Source organism: Pseudophryne corroboree, chromosome 5 (genome assembly GCF_028390025.1).
Source record: "Pseudophryne corroboree isolate aPseCor3 chromosome 5, aPseCor3.hap2, whole genome shotgun sequence".
Taxonomy (NCBI): domain Eukaryota; kingdom Metazoa; phylum Chordata; class Amphibia; order Anura; family Myobatrachidae; genus Pseudophryne; species Pseudophryne corroboree.
Window position 1 is genome coordinate 386,532,658 of NC_086448.1, and position 27,646 is coordinate 386,560,303.

General features: G+C 44.3%; 1 protein-coding gene across 6 annotated transcripts in view; it reads right to left on the reverse strand.

Moving 5' to 3' along the window:
- Nucleotides 1–27,646, reverse strand: part of CTNND2 (catenin delta 2) — a 1,915,824-nt gene that overhangs the window by 536,948 nt on the left and 1,351,230 nt on the right. For all 6 annotated transcript variants that reach the window (XM_063922708.1, XM_063922704.1, XM_063922707.1 and 3 more), the window contains one exon: nucleotides 8,372–8,555. In XM_063922708.1, coding sequence (XP_063778778.1) covers nucleotides 8,372–8,555 — 184 coding nt within the window. The remainder of the gene's footprint in view (nucleotides 1–8,371; nucleotides 8,556–27,646) is intronic.

Consider the following 27,646-nt stretch of genomic DNA (forward strand, 5'->3'; position numbering starts at 1 on the left):
GACCATGTTGACTTACCTGGCCCAGATTACTTGAAGACTCATGGAGCAGTCTCAGGTATCCACCAGCAACAAGAAAATCTGTAGCAGCAGCCATTTCAGAGTGAGAGATTTTCAAAATGTGCTTGGGACTGTTTTATAGGGCCAAACATTCAGGTGTGACTAATGGATAATTGAATACACATGTAAACACGCTTATCAAAAGCAGGTCTACTTTTTTTTAGCACTTTTTTACGATTTGTAATTTTTCACGACCGCAAAGGCATTTTCACGGTACACAATACAAATACGAATGGTTAGTAAATGACCGAGATTCATACCTAAAAAGCCGCGTTTGACCGATGGTGTATTGATTCATATTTTTTTTACAAGAACTTCAAAAAAATTACGAATGACCTCATCACTACCGTAATTTCTGCTTAGTAAATGCCCGAGATGACACTTTGAAGAAAAAACGGCATCTCGGTCAAAATCGGGAGCTTAGTACATATACCCCTGTGTATCACAAATGTGCATAGCTTATAGTGGCTGCACCAAATTGTTACAATGTTGCTCAGAAATAAAATTACATAATATGTAACCATTTCCCAGCTGGAGATCTACATTTAACCATAAATGCTGGACAATATGAGTGGCTTTTTGCACAATGAAATGCGGGTATGGGTCGTTGGGTCGACTCAACTTAGGTCGGCAATCATTAGGTCGACCAGTGAAGGTCAACATGTACCAGGTCGACATGGGCATTTGGTCGACATGTACTAGGTTGACAGGTGAAAAGATTGACATGAGTTTTTGGACTTTTTTGGTGTCGTTTTCTTCGTAAAGTGACGGGGAACCCCAATTAGTGTACCGTGTCCCCTCGCATGGCTCGCTTCGCAAGGTTACCGTTCCAATCATAGTCCATGTGGATCATCAAGTATGTGAAAAACTCATGTCGTCCATTTGACCTGTCGACCTAGTACATATCAACCTAATACACATGTCGACCTAGTACATGTACATGTATCCCATTATGCTGTAGTACCAGTGAATTTATTGTTTGTAGGCAAGTGTAAATGGTAAACAGCCCTAAGATTACGTTCTACTTACATGTGTAAATAAGGACAGGACACAAGAAATAATTTGAGTATCAGTTTTATTTGTGAACACAGTTATTTCTCATCATGTCACAACCCCGCCCCCCCCTTTTATTTTCTTCATTACTTTCTAGATACTTTGCTTAATTTAGCCTCTTAGTGGGCTAATTAGTCATTAAAATACACAAGAATCATAAAGCCAAAGGGCATAATTAATGTGAAGTATAGATGACACGCATTTTTAGTCAATATATGAACAAAAGTTATATTTTATACACCATATTTTATACACCATATTTGTATAGGGAAAATGTGCATCCAAAAATCCAATTTCTTTCTTTTTTTAAATTGTTTAGTTATTTGGGTGGGGCCATGCTTTCTGTTTCATGTTATTATATGTCATTTATATGTATTACCATCCTCTCAATGTACATTTCTACATAATATGTTCGGGCTTTAAAACAGTTAATAATAAGGCTGCAAGTTGAGCATATGCTCAATGCGGCAATTTTGCACCAAGATACATCTTCCAGTCACTTTATATGCAATTCTAAATAATGCCCATTATCTTGAGAATTGTGTTTTTTCCTTTCTATAGTATCAAGAGCATGAAATAAACACAGAATAGTAAGTATATACACAATGCCTTTATTGGATTGTCAAGTTAAAGACATTAGCTATATCGACGGAATATAGCAGAGTGTGAGAACCAGGAAGTACGGGACTTCGTCCAAGTTCTAACATATTTTTAAAGTGGAAATCAGTTACACAGCAAAACCAACCTTGTTTTGACGTGTAACTGATTGCTGCTTTAAAAATATGCGAGAACTCGGATGAAGTCCCGTACTTCGTGGTTCGCGCACTCATAACCATATTCAGCTTCAGTTGCAGTTTTGCTAAAAAAAAAAAAAGCAAAATTGCAACTGCTAGCACTCGCATGCTGGGGGCCACTCAGCACAGGGCAAGGCTGCCCAGCATATGAAGAGCCGCCCCGCAAAGGTAGCTGCGCAATCAGCTGACTTTACCGGTAGTCCCTGCATACTCCGTTATGCTGCATATTCCGGCGCACCAGAGCAATCTTTCCTGTTGCAGAGGCCGCATTGTCATATGGCTGCCCTGAAAATGACCTGGATCTACACGAGTTTTCCCAGCCACACCCCTTCATCACCACTGTCATCCTCCATGCGATCGCATTTTTGACCCTGCGCATGTGCAGATGGGAGATTTTTGACCCTGCACACGTGCAGATGGTCGATCTGCATTTTTGCTGCATTGTAATTGAAGCTGAATAATGTCCTCTATTACATTCTTCCCCCATCATTTCACTAGAGATTCACATATAAAATGGGAGATATAAAGTGACTAGAGATCGCGGGGAGGGATTAAAAAAATTTTTTGTGCGCATAAACATTGTGCGTAAAGCAGCTAAACAGGACCAAAGTGCTGGACATGATTGTGAAAAACAGGTCACTTTTCATACATTTCAGCTCACCACCCTCAGGGGGGTGCGAGCTGACAATGCAGACGCCGGAAGACATCGCAGCCGAAATGAGCTACAATGAAATATCTTCGTTTGGGCAACATCTAGTGGCTGCTGGCAGAACAACATTTCAATATTGCCCATTGTGTTCTTTTGTTAATTAATCTTAATTTGTAGATGTTATCTGCTGTTGTGCTGATATAATTACACTTTTATAAAATTGTCTATTTATATAATTTCTAAATAAATGTATACATGAGCAAAACCATTGGGGTGTCTACTAGGCACACGTGCCTAACATTAACTGCTTTAATTATGTTAAATAATAAGTATTTTACTTAAGTTATATAACAGTGATGTTTTAATGGCCGAAGATTGTGAACACATTGAATAAATAGTATGGGAAGCGTGTTGTAATACTTGTTTGCCATAAAATCCAAGAGTAATTCTTATTTTTGCTTGTATTGATGAGCCAGCAACTCAGGTGACTGTATAACACTCACTGTAGATTTCAAAAGGAGCAGCACATGGTTAATTGATTTAATTTGACTGGTAATGGACTTTTATGGATGGAGTCCACTTTTGATAGTATCATTTTAATTTCCTGTTTTGTTTTTTTTGTTATGAGAAAGACAAGGCTTTGACATGGTGGAAGACAATACTGTACTGTAGCTTGAAGAAAGAAGCATCAATCAGCCAGGGACTAGGGGAAGACACTGCCATCCCTGGGGAAATCACTAGTTTATGGCTTTTTTTTACAAAAAAAGTAAGTACAATTTTTTTGTTTAAAATCAAGTTTTGTTCTTAAAAAAGATATGTAGATTTTTTTATTTTTGGGGGGCAAATTAAATTAAAAGCACATTGTGTCATAAAATGATTTACAGATAGCAACATTGGCATCTGTTTTGCAAGTAAATCAGTTTAGTTTAAGGACAAGGAATACTCTAACAACATAGTGTACACATGCTCCAGTAAAAACAGATATTAATACAGGTTAGAGTTTTATCAAGGAGAAAACAGAATCAGAGGACTCCTGTGCAGAGGCGTAACTCTGGGAGGCAACAGAGTCGGCTGCCACCAGGCTCCTGCTCTGTAAGGGGGCACCTCTCCTCCTGTTCCGTGTGTTCAGCAACACCTTTCATTTAAGTTAATTGATAGCCGCTATCTCTTCCTCCCTGCACCTTAAAAGTCACACCCTCTTTATTATAGATACTCATTTTTCAAGTATCATACACAGGATTAAAACTCACAACCTATTACACTGGAATCAGACACCTTACAGATGAAGCTATTTGCTCCATCATAGTAAGCATGAGAATTCTAACTATATGAAGATATTTCAGAACACTACATATGATAGATAGATAGATAGATAGATAGATAGATAGATAGATAGATAGATAGATAGATAGATAGATAGATAGATAGATAGATATAGCGAGGGAGGGGCATTAATATTTATCTTGCGTCCGGGCATTTGGGACAAAGTTACGCCACTGCTCCTGTGTGATTACTTCTCTTGTGCTGAGTATAGGGGACTTTAGTCTCATAGCTGGACAGCAAGGCGCCTGTAGCTGAAAGACAGGAGCACCTCAGTCTGTCTGCAGTAATCACCTTCAGCTCCTTATGGACAGGGTGGATGAAAAGAGACAGGATATTATGAAATGCAACACATACTGTACTGTACCTGAGGAATGCCAGCAAACTCATTTTTTAAAGATTCTTTTTTTCTTGTTAGAATGTAAAATAATGGAAATCATCCTCTCCTCCCTTCATTACTAAAACTCTTTCATTTTGAAATGGAGACTTGTGAGGTCCCATACTCCATGTCTCCCTCTTCTCCTTTTGTGAAATGGTATCCTTGGTACTGTATGTAACAGAGGGTAAAGGTACTCCAACAAAGAATCCAGATACGGACATTTAACTTGAATGAATCTCCAGATGCTAACCCTGATATTTGAATTTTCACAGTACTCTGCTTTCAGTGCCTACTCTGACTTATTCTTGTATTTACACGTTATACCATATGCCTTTCTGTATGTCACAGATGTCAGTGAGCATTGTCTCTCCTTCCCCCCATTTTTCCCTTGTATCCCCCCTTCTTCCTTTTCATATTTTGTATCACCATGTTTACGTTGTTATCATGTAATTCAACAAAAATGTAATATTGAAAAAAAAGTAAAACAACATACCAAGAAAAAAGTAAACCTATAACAAAACTCCACTTTAGATTAGCTACGGTGCAAAGTCCTCGCTGAGGTAGATGCATGCTTATGATGGACACTTCCAAGATTATGCTATAGAAACTGAAAGACTTTTTGGAGACACTAGCATTGGCTAAAATTGTAACTATTCACTATATTTGTTATGAGCTGCTGCTGCGGCTAATTTCTGTTTGTATTCCTGGCTGTCTCCTAGCAACCTGGAAGCAGCACACTTATTTGACATGCTTCATTACCTGACTCCAGCCTGTTTTTGTCTCTTGTGTAAGTCGGGTGGCTGGTGGATTTGCAGTAGCACAGCTGCAGAGAGTTGGTAATTAGGGGAGGCTGGCAGTGCTGTGACTCTCATTGGCTCTTGCCACCTATATGTGTGTTGTCTGTCTCTCACTCCCTGCTGGTCATAGTTCCTGGTTGCAGCGGGAGCCCTTGTCTCTAGGTTCTAGTACTAGCGTGGATACCTTTGTCTCGTTATTCTTCTACCGTACTCTGCAGTATTCCTGTGTCCAGCTCTGTGTCAGTTGCATAATTATCAGAATCCCACTTTGCAGTATTCCTGTGTCCAGTTCTGTCAGTTGCAAAATTATCAGCATCCAACTCTGCAGTATTCCTGTATCCATCTCTGTGTCATTTACATCATTTTCAGCATCTAACTCTGTGTTAGTTGCATAATCTGTCTAGTTGTGTTTGTTATTTCTGCTAAAATTACTCCTCATCATCCTGTTATACAGTCTTGTGTTTCCTCTGTTATAGATCATTCCTACATACCTTCAGTACTCCCACAGTCAGTAACTCTATCTTATTGTTGTTTTGTCTAACCTCTTTCTCTAGTATACAGTTGGTTTGTGTACTTTATGTACGCCCCTCGCCCGAGAGCTGGCCAAAATTTGGGAGAGTTCTGTGTTTAAGTGTCTATTGTTTATCCTCATTCTCTTCAGAAAAATCCTTTTCTTTATTCCTCTCTATTTTTACACTAGTGCACCAGGGTTCAGTAGTAGTTTATTGCTCCTCCCTATCTGGAGGTTATTTCCCTGTTTTGGGGTACTCTTTGTGTTTTGTCTCTGTTATTCCTTTTTTCTTTCAGACTCGGTTTGTTATTCCTTTCTTCGCTCCTCAGTTTCCTTCTGATCTCCATTTCTTGCCTTTCCTTTTCCCCATTCATCCCTAGTCTTCTTTTTTAGTGTTACTTTGTGTTCTCGCCTACCAGCACTGATATGGTTCACTCCAGGTTAAGCTTGTACTACCTCCAGTGGTGTAAGTCCTGGTGCCATCCCAGTACCGGTAAGCACATAGCACCTATTATGGGCTAGAAGATGTGCTGGAGAGTTCTACAAGCCTTAGCCTGGGGTGTACAAGGGTCATTCCCCATAAGATCTTCGGAGAACACAGACTTGTCAAAGAAGAGGTTCCTTCAGTTGTAACAATATCACACCTCCCAACTGTCCCCATTTTCTTGGGACTGTCCCGCTGTCCCACCCGTGGGACACCGTGTAGCTGGGGAGCAGTTGGGAGGCTCCCTTTCACTCGTAGCTCCACAGTGAATAGATGCTGTGCACATAGCGCCTATTCAAAGGAGACAGAGGGATTGGGGGCATGCCCCAGTGACAGAAAATGGGCGCATGGCTCGCAATTACAGCATTGCCCAGCTGCATTGTAGACTCTAGGTACTAGAGACAATAGGGACCATAGCTCTGTCCCAGAGTCTAATGTGCATACGCAGGTCTCTGGGAAAATGGTGTGGGGTTGCCATTTTCCCTGTGATTTTCTTATAGTACAGGCACGAAACACCGGGAAAATGGCTGCCGTGCTTGAAAAAAATGTTTTAATTTACTGTACGTAGTCCTAAGTTTACATAGTTGATTTAATAAACAGAGCAGACTTTCTTTTACTCCTAGAAGATTGCTGAAATAGGGCTGGATTCTGACTCGGAAATGCGAACGGATTTCACGGATACTGGTCTATATGCCACTAAAACAAATCAGGGACTGCACATGCACTAGACCAGCAATATGCACTTGGACAGAGTTTACAAGTGTGTACAGATTCTGTCCATTGACCTAGCACTCTTTCAGTAAAACGGGAGTTTATGGGCAGTAACTGAGTGGCTGCCATGCAGACACACTGAACCAGTCCGTCTTGTGGGAGTGTATTGTAACTGTCATGGGCGTGTAAGTCATCACTCGTGTTTATTAATAGCATGCTGATACAGAAGAGAAGCCTTTTTGAACACAGCGTGGGTTTGGTAATGATACTAATGATGAGAGATACAGCTGCAGACATAAAAACAGTGAATGGGATGGTCTTCCATATGTGCTGTCACCGATATTCGGCATACATAGGTGTCTCACTTTAGCATAAGGAAGAAAACAGAAAAGTGGTTGAGGATATGTCCGATTCAAAATCAAGCTTATGGTGTGTACACACAGTGAGATTTTTTCTTACGATTTTGACTATATAGTCAAAATCGTAAGAAAAGATAGTGAAGATCGTAAGGTGAAAGTCACCTTGCGATCCCGATTCGATGCTGATGCGCAGTCCTGCGCGGTCGGCATCGCAAGAATAGATAGACTGTGCAGGTAAGTCAATTTTGACTCTCTCTATAGAAGAGAGAGTCAAAATTGACACAAAATCGCACATAGTCAGTATCGCAAGCACATAATGAGTGTGCTTGCGATACTGACTATGTGCCCGCCTAGCCCCTGTTGCATAGTGAGAATCTGGCATAGCCCGAATCTCACCGTGTGTATGGGCCAATTATGTGATCTGGCAGTGTAGTGCAGTCGGAGGGCAGTGTTCTGGACAATAATTATAGTTAAAGTAATATGTTGTCTGACCAAATTAAATAATGGCTTTATTTAACTCCTACTGTAGACACAAAATACATACCTCCAAATCATCCCGGGAATGTCCCGCTGTCCCAACCTGAAGGCCACAATGTTCCGCAAGCAGGTGGGAGGTTGGAGGACTAAGCAGCAGTGTCAGCAAAGGCGTGAATAGATGCCGAGAGCATGTGTCTGGCATCCATTCAGTGCAGAGTGGAACCCCCAACCTGATGCGAAATGGAGGGGTGTCATGCAGGCTTGGCAAAAAATTTTTCGTCATTCAGGGGCTGCGATTTATGGAGACAAAACCATGTCCCTTTTTTGGAAGGGGGTCCTGACCCGTCAATGAAAAATGTTGGGAGGTATGAATAATATATATACTTTAAAATACATGCTAGTAATTAAAAAAAAAATTACACATTTCAGTTGCAATTTAAAGTATATAAATATGTCTGGACACATTTGTCATAATTGACTACCTTTGCTGTAAATCATAATACTACTAGTTACCAGCCAATCAAAATGATGAACAACATAACAATAATGTCAACTCCGGCGGCTGAGTGCACCCGAATGGAGCAACACTAATTGCTCAGTCGGGTGCCATCTAGTGGCCACAATCGCACAAAACACTTGAATTTCCCCCATACTGGTGAGAAGCAGCATTAGCATTTTTTACATAGGATGCTTGGGACTGTGAAAGTAATTGATCTATAGTTAAATGCATACAATACATAAATGCTCTCTGTTCTATACTTGTTATAGACTGAGTCTTACCTTAGGCACCCAGTGGCATTACGCAGCACCTGTGTTGAGTGTAATTGTATTTTGCGATCATCATGGAGTATAGAGTTTTCCCAACCAGAATGTGGGATAATCACTGCATTGGTCAACACTGCAAGGGCATCTTGAATTATTGGCATTTTAAGGGCATCACAAGAAGAAAGATTCCACAAGACTCCTACAGTAAATAAATAAAACAAATGCTAAAAGGTCAATTACGGTAACATTTCTTACATTATCAGACAATTAAATGTGATTCAATTGTTTTTTTCTTTAAACAAATGATATACCATTGAATAAACCAGTTATTCAGTGATACACTGTACATGTATCAAGTTTATGTTTGAAAAAAACACTTTTCCATATGCTTTCACACAACCTGAACTCCTAAAGCACTAAATGCAACTTGTCAGACAGGCACACAGGTGCTTTGTTGTTATTGCTGAAACAAAGATTGTGGTCCTGATTCAAAAATGGATGCAATGTCGCATTTGTACGAAGTGAAGTGTTTTTTTGCCACATGCGTATAAGTCTCTCTGTGTATGTACCGCCATGGTCACAGTGAAGATTTTCTTGCAAAGGGAGTGACAGACAGGAGACATTTGTGGGCTATAATGGAGTGGCAACTGAGATTCCGGAAGCATGTCACAGCTTGCACCTGTGATCCTGTATGCATTTATAATGGCTCCAATGTCTTACTTCCGACGGCCATAGGATTACTCAGGTCAATTATCAATCGATGTGCACCCAATGCCGGTGTCTCCGTACGCAAGTGGCAGATCTGAGACTCTTTCAGTGGGCATCTCAATACAAATCTCAGCGGCTGCAACATTTGCAGATTTTTTTTAAGCTGTTGCATACGGAATCACAGCTGCTGTGGCACTTGTGCCCCCCTCTGAACCAGGCTGTGTATTCTCTGTAAAGCATTTTATTCCTTAATGCTGCACATACTGTAATTTAAAGTTTGTTTTGTACAAAAAAAAAAAATAACCCTTTGATGCAGCAGGCACATCACTGTATGATGCTTAAATGATATTAATTAAGAAATAGTTCTAAATGAAAGAACATCTATACCTTTTCATTTACAACAGTGAATTACATTGTTTACAAAAAAATTATAATGTAAACAAATATATATAAAAAAAGTAAAATATTATAAAGAAACTCCACTTGACATTAATTTTTCATTCAGACAGCAAGATGTTGTTTACCATGTTCAGATTTATCAAGGAAATAGGAAATCTGGGCCAGTACTGTTATTTGTTAAGATGTGTTGAATGAATGTGTGGGCTCCGTCCTATTATAGAAATCATATTTAATATATAAGACATAATGGTCTTATAGCACAAACTCGGTCCTCAGGGATCCCTAATGGTTCACATTTTCCAGGTCACCTGTGAATTTTTAAAACGTGACTGTTAGCATACACAGTGCACCTGCTGGGTGACCTGGAAAGCATGAACCGTTACGGGTCCTTGAGGACAGTGTTTGTGAACCACTGCTTTAAGGACATTATGTCTTATATATTAAATATGATTTCTATAATAGGACCCGTTACAGGTCCTTGAGGACACAGTTTGGGAACCACTGCCTTGAGGATCTTACAAACTATATTCCCTACCACATGCACATGCACACGCACACACACCCACACTAGAGTTAATTTTGTTGGGAGACAATTAACCTACCAATATATTTTTGGATTGTTGGAGGAAACTGGAGTACCCAGAGGAAGTCCATGCAAAAATGGGGAGAATATACAAACTCCACACATTTAGGAGCATGATGGGAATCAAATTAATTACCTCAGTGCTGTGATGCAGTAATGCTAACCATTACCCACTCCGTGATGCCCAACATACAACCATCCACATTAATAAACATTATTCCTCCCTACAAATAGTATGCTGGGATTGCACTACTTCTTGGAACCCTGGAACATCAGTATAGGAGCTATTTTTTCTCTGCAGTCCACAAAGAGATTGAGGAAAATGTACAGGAAGGCCTCACTCACCCTTCCACCTCAGCGGTAGTAGTCTGTTCCTTCTTTGTTAGCAAAAAAATACAGAACTTTGAAACTATATGTCTAGGGAATGGGGCAAATGCATAACAAGGTGGCACGATAGTTTGGGAATTACCAGAGAATGGATTGTATAATGTCTGGGCTTGTTATAGAGGATGTGTTATCCCTTATACATGGCTAGGTTTATTAATTAGGTGATACATATCTAAAATGTTTTAATATACACTCAATTCTGGTGGTATAAACTTACAAAATATTTTTCTCCCTCAATAGTTCTTACTGTACATAGTGATCCAAGTTTTCATAACAAATACTGTGATCCATAAATTACATTCAACCTTCAAAATGTAGTCAGAATTCTACATTTCATTCCTGACAACTGTCAGTTCTATTTGGAGGTCTAGTTTTAAAACATTCACCAGGGCCATCTTAACGTATGTGCACACTGGGCAACTACCTAGGGCCCCACAATTCTAGGGGCCTTCGAGCAGTGGTAGGTGGTGGTCACACAATCAGAGCAGCGAGGAAGCATTCTCAACCTGCCTCCTAGCCTGCAGCCTGACAGTGAATAGCTGCCAGTATGCTGATTGGTAGATGGCTGGAGCTATCCTCCAATTCGAGAGCTAACTGCCATTCACTTTATGGAAGCATGTGGATAGATTTCATGAGACTGCAAAAGGGGATGTTAGGATTTTTTTTTTTATTAGTTTGCATGGGTGTGTAGGGGCCTCAGTGCATTGCTTTGCCCACAGCCTACAATGCTATTAAGATGGCTTGACCACCACCTGTGGCATTGTGTAGAGTGTCAATAATTTGAAAGTTTTTAAGACTTTGTGAAATGTTTTGTCTATTTCAAGGCTTATGGGTATGGCGAGAACTTGTGGGTCAAACCTGAAGATCTTTGTTCATCTTTGTCACTGAGGGACAGATGTACTAAGCCTTAGAAAGTGAGACAGTTGATGGAGATACAGTAAAGTACCAACCAATGAGCTCCTGTCACTTTTCAAACACAGCCTGTATCATGGCAGTTAGGAGCTGATTGTACTTCAGCTTCCTCCACTTTATCACTCTCCAAGGCTTAGTACATCTCCCCATGAAAGTCTTACTCTTCATGTCCAGATGCTCCTTTAGCAGGAAGTGTAATATTAAGCAATGGGATTTCTCCATGCACTGCTCAGAGCATGCAAACAGGCAGGTCACCCTGTCCTTCTGTATCTACAGTACATGCTAGTCGCCCACACTGGCACCGTCTTATGAATGAGCAAAAGAGCTAATAGCACAAAATTGTGATATTTAAATCATAGGCCACTGTAAAGAAGCAAGAAAGAAAAGGTGGTATGTTCATCCATAGCGGCTTAAGTAAATATATATACTGGTTGATGATGAGTTGAAAGAATGCCAATTTGTGTCATTGCATGCCCAAGAAACAGTTCATAGTCATGTGAACGTATGCAGATTTTACAATTATGTCTGTCTGCTGCTGGAAGTGCGTAACGAGGGAGGGAAGAGGGTCATCTAACGTAGATCCAGTATAATGAGAGGGGATTTGTGAAATTGTGAACATATGCAGAACTGCACAGAGCTGTATTTAAGTCCATCAAAGCAGGATTAAATTGCAAGTGCATGAGGTTTGGTGTAAAAACATGCTGCTGATAATGATGATGTTCACCAGCACTACATAACTGCTATTGATTGGCTGAGAGGTGCTTTAGTAGAAGATAGTGTTCACTCTACGTTGTTTTATCAGGGCGTCGTGCCCTGCCTAGGGATGAGCGGGTTCGGTTCCTCGGAATCCGAACCCGCCCGAACTTCATGTTTTTTTAGACGGGTCCGAGCGACTCGGATCTTCCCGCCTTGCTCGGTTAACCCGAGCGCGCCCGAACGTCATCATCCCGCTGTCGGATTCTCGCGAGGCTCGGATTCTATCGCGAGACTCGGATTCTATATAAGGAGCCGCGCGTCGCCGCCATTTTCACACGTGCATTGAGATTCATAGGGAGAGGACGTGGCTGGCGTCCTCTCCGTTTATAGAGAAGAGAGTGAGACAGTAGAGAGAGACACAGTAGTAATTTTGGGGAGCATTAGGAGGAGTACTAGTTACTTGCTGAAGTGATAGATAGTGTGACTGTATATTATCTGACTTGTGGGGGAGACACTGACAGTGGGGAGCAGTTAGAGTCTGAGAGCAGGACTCAGGAGTACATATAACGTACAGTGCACACTTTTGCTGCCAGAGTGCCACACTGCCATTGTGACCACACTGACCACCAGTATAATATATATTGTGATTGTCTGCTTAGGAGTACTACTTGCAAGTTGCTGATAGTGTGACCAGTGACCTGACCACCAGTCACCACCAGTTTAATATATATATATATATATATATAATTGTATATAATATATATATAATATTGTATACCACCTACCCGTGGTTTTTTTTTCTTCTTTCTTCTTTATACATACTACTATAGTAGCTTACTGTAGCAGTCTGCGGTGCTGCTGAGCTGACTGTGTCCAGCAGGTCCGTCATCAGTCATTACATAATAAATATATATACCTGTCCGGCTGCAGTACTAGTGATATTATATATATATATATATTGATTTCATCTCATTATCATCCAGTCTATATTAGCAGCAGACACAGTACGGTAGTCCACGGCTGTAGCTACCTCTGTGTCGGCAGTCGCTCGTCCATCCATAATTGTATACCACCTACCCGTGGTTTTTTTTTTTTTCTTTCTTCTTTATACATACTACTATAGTAGCTTACTGTAGCAGTCTGCGGTGCTGCTGAGCTGACAGTGTCCAGCAGGTCCGTCATCAGTCATTACATAATAAATATATATACCTGTCCGGCTGCAGTACTAGTGATATTATATATATATATATATATATATTGATTTCATCTCATTATCATCCAGTCTATATTAGCAGCAGACACAGTACGGTAGTCCACGGCTGTAGCTACCTCTGTGTCGGCAGTCGCTCGTCCATCCATAATTGTATACCACCTACCCGTGGTTTTTTTTTTTCTTTCTTCTTTATACATACTACTATAGTAGCTTACTGTAGCAGTCTGCGGTGCTGCTGAGCTGACAGTGTCCAGCAGGTCCGTCATCAGTCATTACATAATAAATATATATACCTGTCCGGCTGCAGTACTAGTGATATTATATATATATATATATTGATTTCATCTCATTATCATCCAGTCTATATTAGCAGCAGACACAGTACGGTAGTCCACGGCTGTAGCTACCTCTGTGTCGGCAGTCGCTCGTCCATCCATAATTGTATACCACCTACCCGTGTTTTTTTTTTTTTCTTTCTTCTTTATACATACTACTATAGTAGCTTACTGTAGCAGTCTGCGGTGCTGCTGAGCTGACAGTGTCCAGCAGGTCCGTCATCAGTCATTACATAATAAATATATATACCTGTCCGGCTGCAGTACTAGTGATATTATATATATATATATATATATTGATTTCATCTTATTATCTTCCAGTCTATATTAGCAGCAGACACAGTACGGTAGTCCACGGCTGTAGCTACCTCTGTGTCGGCAGTCGCTCGTCCATCCATAATTGTATACCACCTACCCGTGTTTTTTTTTTTTTTTTCTTTCTTCTTTATACATACTACTATAGTAGCTTACTGTAGCAGTCTGCGGTGCTGCTGAGCTGACTGTGTCCAGCAGGTCCGTCATCAGTCATTACATAATAAATATATCTACCTGTCCGGCTGCAGTACTAGTGTGATATAATATATATTGATTTCATCTCATTATCATCCAGTCTATATTAGCAGCAGACACAGTACGGTAGTCCACGGCTGTAGCTACCTCTGTGTCGGCAGTCGCTCGTCCATCCATAAGTATACTAGTATCCATCCATCTCCATTGTTTACCTGAGGTGCCTTTTAGTTGTGCCTATTAAAATATGGAGAACAAAAATGTTGAGGTTCCAAAATTAGGGAAAGATCAAGATCCACTTCCACCTCGTGCTGAAGCTGCTGCCACTAGTCATGGCCGAGACGATGAAATGCCAGCAACGTCGTCTGCCAAGGCCGATGCCCAATGTCATAGTACAGAGCATGTCAAATCCAAAACACCAAATATCAGTAAAAAAAGGACTCCAAAATCTAAAATAAAATTGTCGTCGGAGAAGCGTAAACTTGCCAATATGCCATTTACCACACAGAGTGGCAAGGAACGGCTGAGGCCCTGGCCTATGTTCATGGCTAGTGGTTCAGCTTCACATGAGGATGGAAGCACTCAGCCTCTCGCTAGAAAACTGAAAAGACTCAAGCTGGCAAAAGCACCGCAAAGAACTGTGCGTTCTTCGAAATCCCAAATCCACAAGGAGAGTCCAATTGTGTCGGTTGCGATGCCTGACCTTCCCAACACTGGACGTGAAGAGCATGCGCCTTCCACCATTTGCACGCCCCCTGCAAGTGCTGGAAGGAGCACCCGCAGTCCAGTTCCTGATAGTCAGATTGAAGATGTCAGTGTTGAAGTACACCAGGATGAGGAGGATATGGGTGTTGCTGGCGCTGGGGAGGAAATTGACAAGGAGGATTCTGATGGTGAGGTGGTTTGTTTAAGTCAGGCACCCGGGGAGACACCTGTTGTCCGTGGGAGGAATAGGGCCGTTGACATGCCTGGTGAAAATACTAAAAAAATCAGCTCTTCGGTGTGGAAGTATTTCACCAGAAATGCGGACAACATTTGTCAAGCCGTGTGTTGCCTTTGTCAAGCTGTAATAAGTAGGGGTAAGGACGTTAACCACCTCGGAACATCCTCCCTTATACGTCACCTGCAGCGCATTCATAATAAGTCAGTGACAAGTTCAAAAACTTTGGGCGACAGCGGAAGCAGTCCACTGACCAGTAAATCCCTTCCTCTTGTAACCAAGCTCACGCAAACCACCCCACCAACTCCCTCAGTGTCAATTTCCTCCTTCCCCAGGAATGCCAATAGTCCTGCAGGCCATGTCACTGGCAATTCTAAAGAGTCCTCTCCTGCCTGGGATTCCTCCGATGCATCCTTGCGTGTAACGCCTACTGCTGCTGGCGCTGCTGTTGTTGCTGCTGGGAGTCGATGGTCATCCCAGAGGGGAAGTCGTAAGCCCACTTTTACTACTTCCACCAAGCAATTGACTGTCCAACAGTCCTTTGCGAGGAAGATGAAATATCACAGCAGTCATCCTGCTGCAAAGCGGATAACTGAGGCCTTGACAACTATGTTGGTGTTAGACGTGCGTCCGGTATCCGCCGTTAGTTCACAGGGAACTAGACAATTTCTTGAGGTAGTGTGCCCCCGTTACCAAATACCATCTAGGTTCCACTTCTCTAGGCAGGCGATACCGAGAATGTACACGGACGTCAGAAAAAGACTCACCAGTGTCCTAAAAAATGCAGTTGTACCCAATGTCCACTTAACCACGGACATGTGGACAAGTGGAGCAGGGCAGGGTCAGGACTATATGACTGTGACAGCCCACTGGGTAGATGTATGGACTCCCGCCGCAAGAACAGCAGCGGCGTCACCAGTAGCAGCATCTCGCAAACGCCAACTCTTTCCTAGGCAGGCTACGCTTTGTATCACCGGTTTCCAGAATACGCACACAGCTGAAAACCTCTTACGGCAACTGAGGAAGATCATCGCGGAATGGCTTACCCCAATTGGACTCTCCTGTGGATTTGTGGCATCCGACAACGCCAGCAATATTTTGTGTGCATTAAATATGGGCAAATTCCAGCACGTCCCAAGTTTTGCACATACCTTGAATTTGGTGGTGCAGAATTTTTTAAAAAACGACAGGGGCGTGCAAGAGATGCTGTCGGTGGCCAGAAGAATTGCGGGACACTTTCGGCGTACAGGCACCACGTACAGAAGACTGGAGCACCACCAAAAACGCCTGAACCTGCCCTGCCATCATCTGAAGCAAGAAGTGGTAACGAGGTGGAATTCAACCCTATATATGCTTCAGAGGTTGGAGGAGCAGCAAAAGGCCATTCAAGCCTATACAATTGAGCACGATATAGGAGGTGGAATGTACCTGTCTCAAGCGCAGTGGAGAAGGATTTCAACGTTGTGCAAGGTTCTGCAACCTTTTGAACTTGCCACACGTGAAGTCAGTTCAGACACTGCCAGCCTGAGTCAGGTCATTCCCCTCATCAGGCTTTTGCAGAAGAAGCTGGAGGCATTGAAGGAGGAGCTAAAAGGGAGCGATTCCGCTAGGCATGTGGGACTTGTGGATGGAGCCCTTAATTCGCTTAACAAGGATTCACGGGTGGTCAATCTGTTGAAATCAGAGCACTACATTTTGGCCACCGTGCTCGATCCTAGATTTAAAACCTACCTTGGATCTCTCTTTCCGGCAGACACAAGTCTGCTGGGGTTCAAAGACCTGCTGGTGACAAAATTGTCAAGTCAAGCGGAACGCGACCTGTCAACATCTCCTCCTTCACATTCTCCCGCAACTGGGGGTGCGAGGAAAAGGCTCAGAATTCCGAGCCCACCCGCTGGCGGTGATGCAGGGCAGTCTGGAGCGACTGCTGATGCTGACATCTGGTCCGGACTGAAGGACCTGACAACGATTACGGACATGTCGTCTACTGTCACTGCATATGATTCTCTCACCATTGAAAGAATGGTGGAGGATTATATGAGTGACCGCATCCAAGTAGGCACGTCAGACAGTCCGTACTTATACTGGCAGGAAAAAGAGGCAATTTGGAGGCCCTTGCACAAACTGGCTTTATTCTACCTAAGTTGCCCTCCCACAAGTGTGTACTCCGAAAGAGTGTTTAGTGCCGCCGCTCACCTTGTCAGCAATCGGCGTACGAGGTTACTTCCAGAAAATGTGGAGAAGATGATGTTCATTAAAATGAATTATAATCAATTCCTCCGTGGAGACATTGACCAGCAGCAATTGCCTCCACAAAGTACACAGGGAGCTGAGATGGTGGATTCCAGTGGGGACGAATTGATAATCTGTGAGGAGCGGGATGTACACGGTGATATATCGGAGGATGATGATGAGGTGGACATCTTGCCTCTGTAGAGCCAGTTTGTGCAAGGAGAGATTAATTGCTTCTTTTTCTGTGGGGGTCCAAACCAACCCGTCATTTCAGTCACAGTCGTGTGGCAGACCCTGTCACTGAAATGATGGGTTGGTTAAAGTGTGCATGTCCTGTTTATACAACATAAGGGTGGGTGGGAGGGCCCAAGGACAATTCCATCTTGCACCTCTTTTTTCTTTAATTTTTCTTTGCGTCATGTGCTGTTTGGGGAGTGTTTTTTGGAAGGGCCATCCTGCGTGACACTGCAGTGCCACTCCTAGATGGGCCAGGTGTTTGTGTCGGCCACTAGGGTCGCTTATCTTACTCACACAGCTACCTCATTGCGCCTCTTTTTTTCTTTGCGTCATGTGCTGTTTGGGGAGTGTTTTTTGGAAGGGCCATCCTGCGTGACACTGCAGTGCCACTCCTAGATGGGCCCGGTGTTTGTGTCGGCCACTAGGGTCGCTTATCTTACTCACACAGCTACCTCATTGCGCCTCTTTTTTTCTTTGCGTCATGTGCTGTTTGGGGAGTGTTTTTTGGAAGGGCCATCCTGCGTGACACTGCAGTGACACTCCTAGATGGGCCCGGTGTTTGTGTCGGCCACTAGGGTCGCTTATCTTACTCACACAGCTACCTCATTGCGCCTCTTTTTTTCTTTGCGTCATGTGCTGTTTGGGGAGTGTTTTTTGGAAGGGCCATCCTGCGTGACACTGCAGTGCCACTCCTAGATGGGCCCGGTGTTTGTGTCGGCCACTAGGGTCGCTTATCTTACTCACACAGCTACCTCGGTGCAAATTTTAGGACTAAAAATAATATTGTGAGGTGTGAGGTATTCAGAATAGACTGAAAATGAGTGGAAATTATGGTTTTTGAGGTTAATAATACTTTGGGATCAAAATGACCCCCAAATTCTATGATTTAAGCTGTTTTTTAGGGTTTTTTGAAAAAAACACCAGAATCCAAAACACACCCGAATCCGACAAAAAAAATTCGGTGAGGTTTTGCCAAAACGCGGTCGAACCCAAAACACGTCCGCGGAACCGAACCCAAAACCAAAACACAAAACCCGAAAAATTTCAAGTGCACATCTCTAGCCCTGCCCTGTCCGTCCCAATAGAGTGAACACTAGAAGATATGTGCATACCACACATCATATGCTTGTGTATGCATAATATACCTGTAACAACAGATTTTTGTTTTGTTTATAATCATACACTGGTGTGAATGGTATGCCTTCTGTATTCAAGCCATTTTTTACATGTCTCTGATGTATACCTGTCGTAAACCTGCTGCATATACAACTGGTGTAGGTATGGACACAGCTTGCCATCATTGCATTTTTTTGTGAACACATTTGGCATTTGTGATTTTGTACAGCAATGTGTTGACATTCAGAATCAGGCCCATTATGACCCAATTTTTGTGATGTTGATACGTATATTACAGTACCTCACAATTGTAATTGCCACAGATCATTATACTTACAAAATACCTATAGCTCTCAACTGTCCCACTTGTAGCAGGACAGTTATGAGAACTGTCCCATGGTTCTGCAATCAGAAAATTTGTCAACTATGCCTATGGTTAGTGCAAACACATTTGGCAATGGTAGAAAAGGTGTCCGGTCAGTAGGGTTAGGAAGGTAAGGGATTAGTGCTAGTTTACTTACCAAATAGGTGTCGGGATGCTGCTGTCAATATTCTGACTGCCGGCATCCTAAGATCCAGGATCCAATACCATCCCATATAAAACACAGCAAAAAGAAAATAATATTTTAATTACCTACTGGTAAATCCTTTTCTCGTAGTCTGTAGAGGATACTGGGGACCGTTTAGTACCATGGGATAATGACGGGTCCACTAGGACCCATAGGCACTTTAAGAATTTGGTAGAGTGGGCTGGCTCCCCCCTCTATGCCCCTCCTACCCGACTCAGTCTAGGAAACTGTGCCCGAGGAGACGGACATACTTTGAGAGAAGGATAGATAAGGATGGTGGCGAGATTCCGAACCAGCACACACAACAAGAGGAAAGCCAAGCTAACCAAACTTGAATCAGCAATAGCAACGGCTGAACCAACATTACTTAACCAAGTAACAGTGCAGGAAGAACGAAGCACTGGGCGGGCGCCCAGTATCCTCTACGGACTATGAGAAAAGGATTTACCGGTAGGTAATTAAAATCCTATTTTCTCTTGTGTCCTAGAGGATACTGGGTTCCATTTAGTACCATGGGGATGTACCAAAGCTCCCAAAACGGATGGGAGAGTGCTGAGGTTCCTGCAAAACTGAATGACCAAACTAAAGGTCCTCAGAGGCCAAAGTATCGAACTAGTAGAACTTAGCAAATGTGTTCGAACCTGACCAAGTAGCTGCTCGGCAGAGCTGTAAAGCCAAGATACCCCGGGCAGCCGCCCAGGAAGAACCCACTGACCTAGTAGAGTGGGCCTGTACAGATTTTGGGAACGGCAAACCTGCCGTGGAATAAGCATGCTGGATAGTAAGTCTGATCATAGGCGTGCGCAGCACATTTTATTAAGGGGTGCACCATTGGAGGGGTGTGTCTAGAACCGCCTTTTGGGCGTGTCTAGCACCATCTATTGATGGTCAACGCAATATAAAATATCCACCCTTGTACCAATCCTAATAATACAGATGCATTGTCAAATGTTGTGGTGTGCACCAAACAAACACCCCTGATGGCACTCACTGCAATTACAGTGTTCCTCCTCAGCCTGGTCTGGCTCCCCCTCTCTTTCCCCTGCAAGCTCCAGCAGCTTACTTACAAGTCAGTAACTCACTGACAGTCGCAGACTAGTAGTGCTGCTGCTGGAAAAACGAGTGACGTGTCAATGCTGCTGACAACCGCCTGCCAGTATTGAATTTGTCTACTTAAGAGGAATGCTGGCTGCATGCTGCTCCTCATCAGTGGCTGGCGTTGGCATAGAATAGAAGGAGAGAGGTGGGCGTGAGGCGGGTGTGACGGGTGGACGTGTGAGCAACATGACGTAATCACATCACATCACGCTGTTTTTGTACACTGAGATGGAGCCGGGAGTTTGAAAGCCGGTGGCAGTGGCACCCTTGATTAACCCAGGCGTCCGGTCAGTAATGCAGTCCTGACAGGGTGCAATGCAGAGGGGACAGTAATCAGCCTGCTTGGCGATCGGGGTGCCGGACATTAGGGGGTGCCTGTGCGCACCAGGCACCCCCCCTGCGCACACCTATGAGTCTGATCCAGCGTGCAATTGTCTGCTTTGAAGCAGGACACCCAATCTTATTGGGATCGTAAAGAACAAACAGTGAGTCAGTTTTTCTGTGACGAGCTGTTCTTTTCACATACACCTTCAAAGTCCTCACAACATCCAAAGACTTTGAAGTAGCAGACGTGTCGGTGACAACCGGAACCACAATAGGTTGGTTGATGTGAAATGCGGACACCACAATAGGAAGAAATTGCTGACGAGTTCTGAGTTCAGCTCTGTCCTCATGAAAAATTAAATAGGGGCTTTTGTGAGACAAAGCCCCCAGCTCCGACACGTCTTACTGAAGATAAGGCCAACAGTGTGACGGTCTTCCACGTAAGATATTTTATGTCCACCTCCTATAACGGTTCAAACCAGTCCGATTGGAGGAACTGCAGCACCACATTGAGATCCTAAGGTGCCGTAGGTGGCACAAAGGGAGATCAGAGGAAGTGGAGGAAACAAGTACACCATCTGATAGACTCATGGAGTTGTCAGGGCGTCTATCGCCGCCTGTCGGTCTCTCGACCTGGAACAATACCGCCTGAGCTTCTTGTTGAGACTAGAGGCCATCATGTCGATCTGTGTATATCCCTATCGACTTGTCAAGCACCTGAACACTTGAGGTGAAGGCCCCACTCCCCCGGGTGCAGGTCGTCTCTGCTGAGGAAGTCCGCTTCCCAGTTGTCTACTCCCGGAATGAAGACCGCTGACAACGCCACAGCATTTCTTTTTGCCCAGAGGGGAATTCTTGACACCTCTGACATTGCTGCTCTGCTTTTCGTTCCGCCCTGTCGGATTATGTAAGTTACTGCCGTTACATTGGACCTGAATTGCCCGATCTTGAAGAAGATGTGAGGTCTGCAGAAGGGCGTTATATATGGCCCTGAGTTCCAGAATGTTGATTGGAAGGCTGACTTCCTGACTTGATCATCTTCCTTGAAACTGCATCCCCTGAGTGACTGCTCCCCAACCTCTGAGGCTTGCGTCTGTGGTTAACAGAATCCAGTTCTGAATTCCAAATCTCCATCCTAGGACGAGGTGAGAAGACTGTAGCCACCACAGAAGGGAGATCCTGGCCTTTGGCAACAGACGGATCCTCTGGTGCATGTGAAGATGCGATCCTGACCATTTGTCCAACAGATCAAGCTGGAAGGGTCTTGCGTGAAACCTTCCGTATTGAAGTGCCTCGTAAGAGGGTACCATTTTCCCCAGTAGGCGAATGCATAGATGCACCGACACCCGGGTTGGCTTCAGGACATCCCGAACCATCAACTGGATTACCAATGCCTTTTCCAACGGAAGGAACGTCTTTTGTGACTCCGTGTCCAGTATCATTCCCAGGAATGGGATCCTCCGTGTTGGCTCTAGGTGAGATTTCGGAAGGTTCAGAATCCACCCGTGATCCTGGAGGAGTTCGGTTGAGAGACCAATGTTGTCCAGCAACCTCTCCCTGGACAGCGCTTTTGTCAGGAGGTTGTCCGGGTACGGAATTATGTTTACTCCCTGTTTGTGGAATAGAAACATCATCTCTGCCATCACCTTGGTGAACACCCTCGGTGCCGTGGAGAGACCAAATGGCAGGGCCTGGAACTGGTAGTGACAGTCCTGCAGTGCAAACCGTAGATGAGCCTGATGAGGTGGCCAGATCGGATTATGAAGGTACGCATCCTTGATATCCAGAGACACTACGAATTACCCCTCCTCCAGACCTGAGATCACCGCTCTCAGAGACTCCATCTTGAATTTGAACACTTGTAAGTACGCATTCAAAGACTTGAGGTTCAAAATCGTCTTACCGACCGTCGGGATTTGATACTATGAACAAGTTGGAATAGTACCCCTTGTTTAGTAGATGAGGTGGAACTGGAACAATGACCTGAGTCTGTACCAGTTTTTGGATGGCATGTTGTAAAGTTATACTTGCCTCTTGTGAAACTGGCAAGCCTGATTTGAAGAATCTGTGAGGTGGGAGCTCTTGGAACTCCAGTCTGTAGCCCTGGGAAATAAGATCTATGACCCAGGGGTCCTGGCACGAATTTGACCAGATCTGAGTGAATAATTGTAGTCAGGCTCCCACCTGACAGCCTTCCAGGCACTGCGGTTCACCGTCATGCTGAAGTCTTTGAGGAAGCAGAGCCTGAGCTCTGTTCCTGAGCACCTGCAGTTGCTGGTTTGCGTGGTTTACTTCTTGCGCTGCTGGAGGACGTAGAAGCACCTCTGGATTAGCCCTTGAACCTGGCCGTCCTAAAGGACTGAAACTTAGAAGTTGAATACAGTATGTCTTCTTGGTCGGGGAGGGGGGGGGGGTGCGGAAGGAAGATACGTAGACTAACCCACAGTAGCTTTGGAGATCCATTCGTCTAGTTCATCTCCAAACAAGGCCTCTCCTGTGAGTGGTAGGCCTTCCACGCCTTTCCTGGAGTCTGCGTCAGCAGTCCACTGGCGTAGCCTCAAGCCCCTGCATGCCAACACTGCCATAGCGGTGGTGCGTACGTTAGGCATGATGTGTGGCTGAGAAACGCAAGGGGGAGATGATGGTGTGGCTGGGAGACACAGGGGAGATGGTGGTGTCGCTGAGAGATGCATGGGGGAAGATCATGGTGTGGCTGAGAGATGCAGGGGGGAAAGATGATGGTGTAGCTGGGAGACACAGGGCAGAAGATGATGTTATGGCTGATAGACGCATGGAGGAAGATGACGGTATGGCTGAGAGATGCAGGGAGGAAGATGACGGTATGGCTGAGAGATGCAGGGAGGAGATGACAGCGTGATTGAGAGACACAGGGAGGAAGATGATGGTATGGCTGAGAGGTGCAGGGGGGAGATGGCGGTGTGGCTGAAAGGGGGTAGAAGGTGACACAGGTGGCATGAGTCTGGTTGAACCTGTGTTGTAGGATGATGACATTGGTTATATTCCTACACAAACAGGCATCTTCCGGACCATGTGATTTCCTACATGAATAGTGAATAGCGACTGAAGACGCTGTCTTCAAAGGTTCCCCATTGTGAGAAACCATAATATAGGTACAGTAAGGTGCATTTGGAATGGAAAGGAATGTTCCCAGAGTGACGAGAAATATGTGGGGTGTCATGTTGACATGACCCCATGTTCAGTGACCAGGCCAATTTTTTGCCGTGCGCCTCCAGCGCGTCCACACTGTAACGCCAAGATTTTTTTTTACTTGCACCACTCAGTATGTGTATGTACAGGCAGAGCCGGGTATAGGCAAACTAGGCAAGTGCCTAGGGCATTTGTTATGCATAGGGGCACAAGCAGCTTCTGCTGATTAAAATGATATGCTGCATGCCTATATTCTGTTTTTATGACTGCGCCTGTATCTGCCTACAAAATGCTACTTACCATTTTAATCAACAGAAGCTGCTTGTGCATCCTAGCTACATAATAATGCAAATAAGATGCATTTTCATCAAAAAAAGGTGCCCGACAATAACAGAGCTGCCAGCTGACTCACACCAGGCATCTCCTGCTGCATGCCATATTGAGGAAAGATGTATGAGGACACATCTGTATCCAAGCAGAGGCAGAGGTCACAGTGTTAGCGGTCATGTGAGTGCTGTGTACAGCTGGTTGGTTGTGCAGTAGTATTCGGCATATGTGTAAGGGGCATTATATGTGTCATGTGTATCAATGTCATGTGTATAAATAATGTGCGGCAAATGTGTAAGGGGCACTATGTGTGTCATTATGTGTGTAAGTGCACTAATAATGTGTGGCATATGTGAAACGGATATTATGTGTGTCATTATGGGGGTCATTCCGAGTTGTTCGTTAGCGGTTTTCGGTTGCAGCGCAGTGATTAGGTAAAAAAAACGGCACTTCTGCGCATGCGTATGGGACGCAATGCGCACACGTGATGTACTTTCACAAAAGCTGATGCAGTTTCACACAAGGTCTAGCGACGCTTTTCAATCGCACTGCTGGCCGCAGAGTGATTGACAGGAAGTGGGTGTTTCTGGGAGGTAACTGACCGTTTTCGGGGAGTGTGTGGAAAAACGCAGGCGTGTCAGATACAAACGCAGGCGTGCCTGGGGAAATGCAGGTGTGGCTGACCGAACGCAGGGCGTGTTCGTGACGTCAAAACAGGAACTAAACAGTTTGAAGTGATCGCAAGCTAGGAGTAGGTCTCGAGCTGCTCAGAAACCGCACAATCTTTTTTTGTAGCCGCGCTGCGATCCTTTCATTCGCACTTCTGCTAAGCTAAGATACACTCCCAGAGGGTGGCGGCTTAGCGTTTGCACGGCTGCTAAAAGCAGCTAGCGAGCGAACAACTCGGAATGAGGGCCAATGTGTATAAGGGCATTAATAAAGGTTGGCATAATGTGTAAGGTGCCATTATATTTATAAGGACATTAATAATGTGTATCATATGTACGGAACATTATTGTGTGGTATTATGTGTATAAATGCATTACTAATGTGTGACATTATGTGTATAAGGTGCTCTACTGTGTGGCGTAATGTATAGAAAGGACACTACTGTGTGGTCTAATGTGAATAGAGAGCACTATGGTGTGGTGTAATGTGAATAAGAAGCAATTCAGTGAAATGTAATGTGAATAAGGGCACTACCTGTACTGTGAGGAGTAACGTATATAAGGTAAATTGGTACTACTGTGTGATGTAACGTGAATTAGGGACACTATCACATGATAAAATGTGACTAAAGTTCCATTACTGTGTGTTGCGTAATTTGAATTGAGAGTACTATTGTGTGGCCATGCCCCTTCCAAGCAAGAACACACCCCTTTTTGAGCTGTGCACCGAATGTGTGCACTGTTCCTATTTAGAATTAGGAGTAGGAGCACCAAAATGAGGACTGCTATGGGTGAGGGATGATGGTGCTGGGAAAGGGGTGCAGGGTCACAGGTGGAACTAGCGGTGGTGCTAGGGGGCACCAGCCAAAACCTTGCCTAGGGCATCATATTGGTTAGGGCCGGCTCTGTATATATATATATATATATATATATATATATATATATATACATACACACACATATACATACATACATACATACATAGTATATTGGTGGTTTAGGAGTATGTGTATGGACGCCTGCCTGTGCACCCGCTGACCTGGTAACCATTCTTTGTGTTGATTATATTTGTCTCCGTTGCTCAGTAATACCCCTTTCACACTGCAATACCAGGTCCCACCCGGGAATCAGAAATGGGTCCTTCCCGGGTGGAACCAGGAATTGGACCCTTTCGCACTGCCCTCCTGACCCAGCAATATGCCGGGTTAGGTTGATATCGCAGGCGGGGGCGAAGCCGGCATCGGGGGCAGGTGCAGAGGTGGCGCTGGGAGATAACATCTCCACGCTGCCTCTCCCTATGCAGTGAACGGGTCCCGGGTCGCATCGACGCAGAAACCCGTTCACACTGTACCTGACCCGGTATTTAACTTGGGAGTAACACTGCTTTAGGGCTGTAACAAACGCGCCGGATTTTGCCGGCCAGGAAAAAGCCCGATGGCTTTTTTCCCGTGCCGGTATTGTAATGAACAGTGCAAAGGGTAGGGTCCTTTCACACTGCACGGCCCCAGCCCGGCTGCCGGGTTGCAGCCAGAAATATCCATTGGAAGGTCCAGCTGCCGGGCCGGGGCCATGCCGTCTTTGAAGGCAGAGAACCGTGTGTGTGTGTGAAGGGGAGCTTTCACACACGTGTTTTTTTCAAGCCGCGTCTAATGCTGCGCATGCGCACAGCAGGCACTTTGTCCGGCTTTTTGCCATCCGGGAAAAACTGGAGCATGTGTTACAGCCATTATTCCCGGGTTGAATTACTGGGTCAGGTGACCCGGGAATTCGATCATGGCCTCTTTCACACCGCACAGCGACCGTGTCGACCTGGCAATATACCAGGTCGATAATGGTTTATTTTTGTGGTGTGAAAGGGGTATAAGTGTGCTGATAAGACATATGTGTGGGCAGGGGATTGTATCTTGTGATAGGGCAGAGTGAGGAACTGTACTGTATGTTTTTTTTGTTTTTGTTTTTTTTTAGACAGATATTGACTAAAAAGGACATTTTTTTTTTTTTACTTATTATTGTTTTATTTAACTGTTGTGGACATTATATTTATTATACTGATTGGCTCGTGACCGGCACAAGATTCAGGCACGGGTGGTCATTCCGAGTTGTTCGCTCGGTAATTTTCTTCGCATCGCAGCGATTTTCCGCTAATTGCGCATGCGCAATGTTCGCACTGCAACTGCGCCAAGTAAATTTGCTATGAAGTTTGGTATTTTACTTACGGCATTACGAGGTTTTTTCTTCGTTCTGGTGATCGTAATGTGATTGACAGGAAGTGGGTGTTTCTGGGCGGAAACTGGACGTTTTATGGGAGTGTGTGAAAAAACGCTACAGTTTCTGGGAAAAACGCGGGAGTGGCTGGAGAAACGGAGGAGTGTCTGGGCGAACGCTGGGTGTGTTTGTGACGTCAAACCAGGAACGACAAGCACTAAACTGATCGCACTGGAAGAGTAAGTCTCGAGCTACTCAAACTGCACAGAGAAGTCTTTTCGCAATATTGCGAATCTTTTGTTTGCAATTTTGCTAAGCTAAGATTCACTCCCAGTAGGCGGCGGCTTTGCGTGTGCAAAGCTGCTAAAAGCAGCTTGCGAGCGAACAACTCAGAATGAGGGCCACTGTCTCCATGACTACTTGCCAGTGTGCAGCTGACTGGGTGGCACCAAATCCACACCTGCTGGTGGCAGATGGGGCAGTGAGAGGCTGCTGGAGGGGCACAGGGGGAAATGAGAGGCTGAAGGGGGGGGGGGGGTCATAATGTGTAAGGGGCATTACTGTGTGGTATAATGTTATAAGGAGGATTACTATGTGACATATTTTGGAAGAGGAACTAATATTGTGTGGCATTTGTAACGGCATTGCTGTATGTAGCATGTAGCA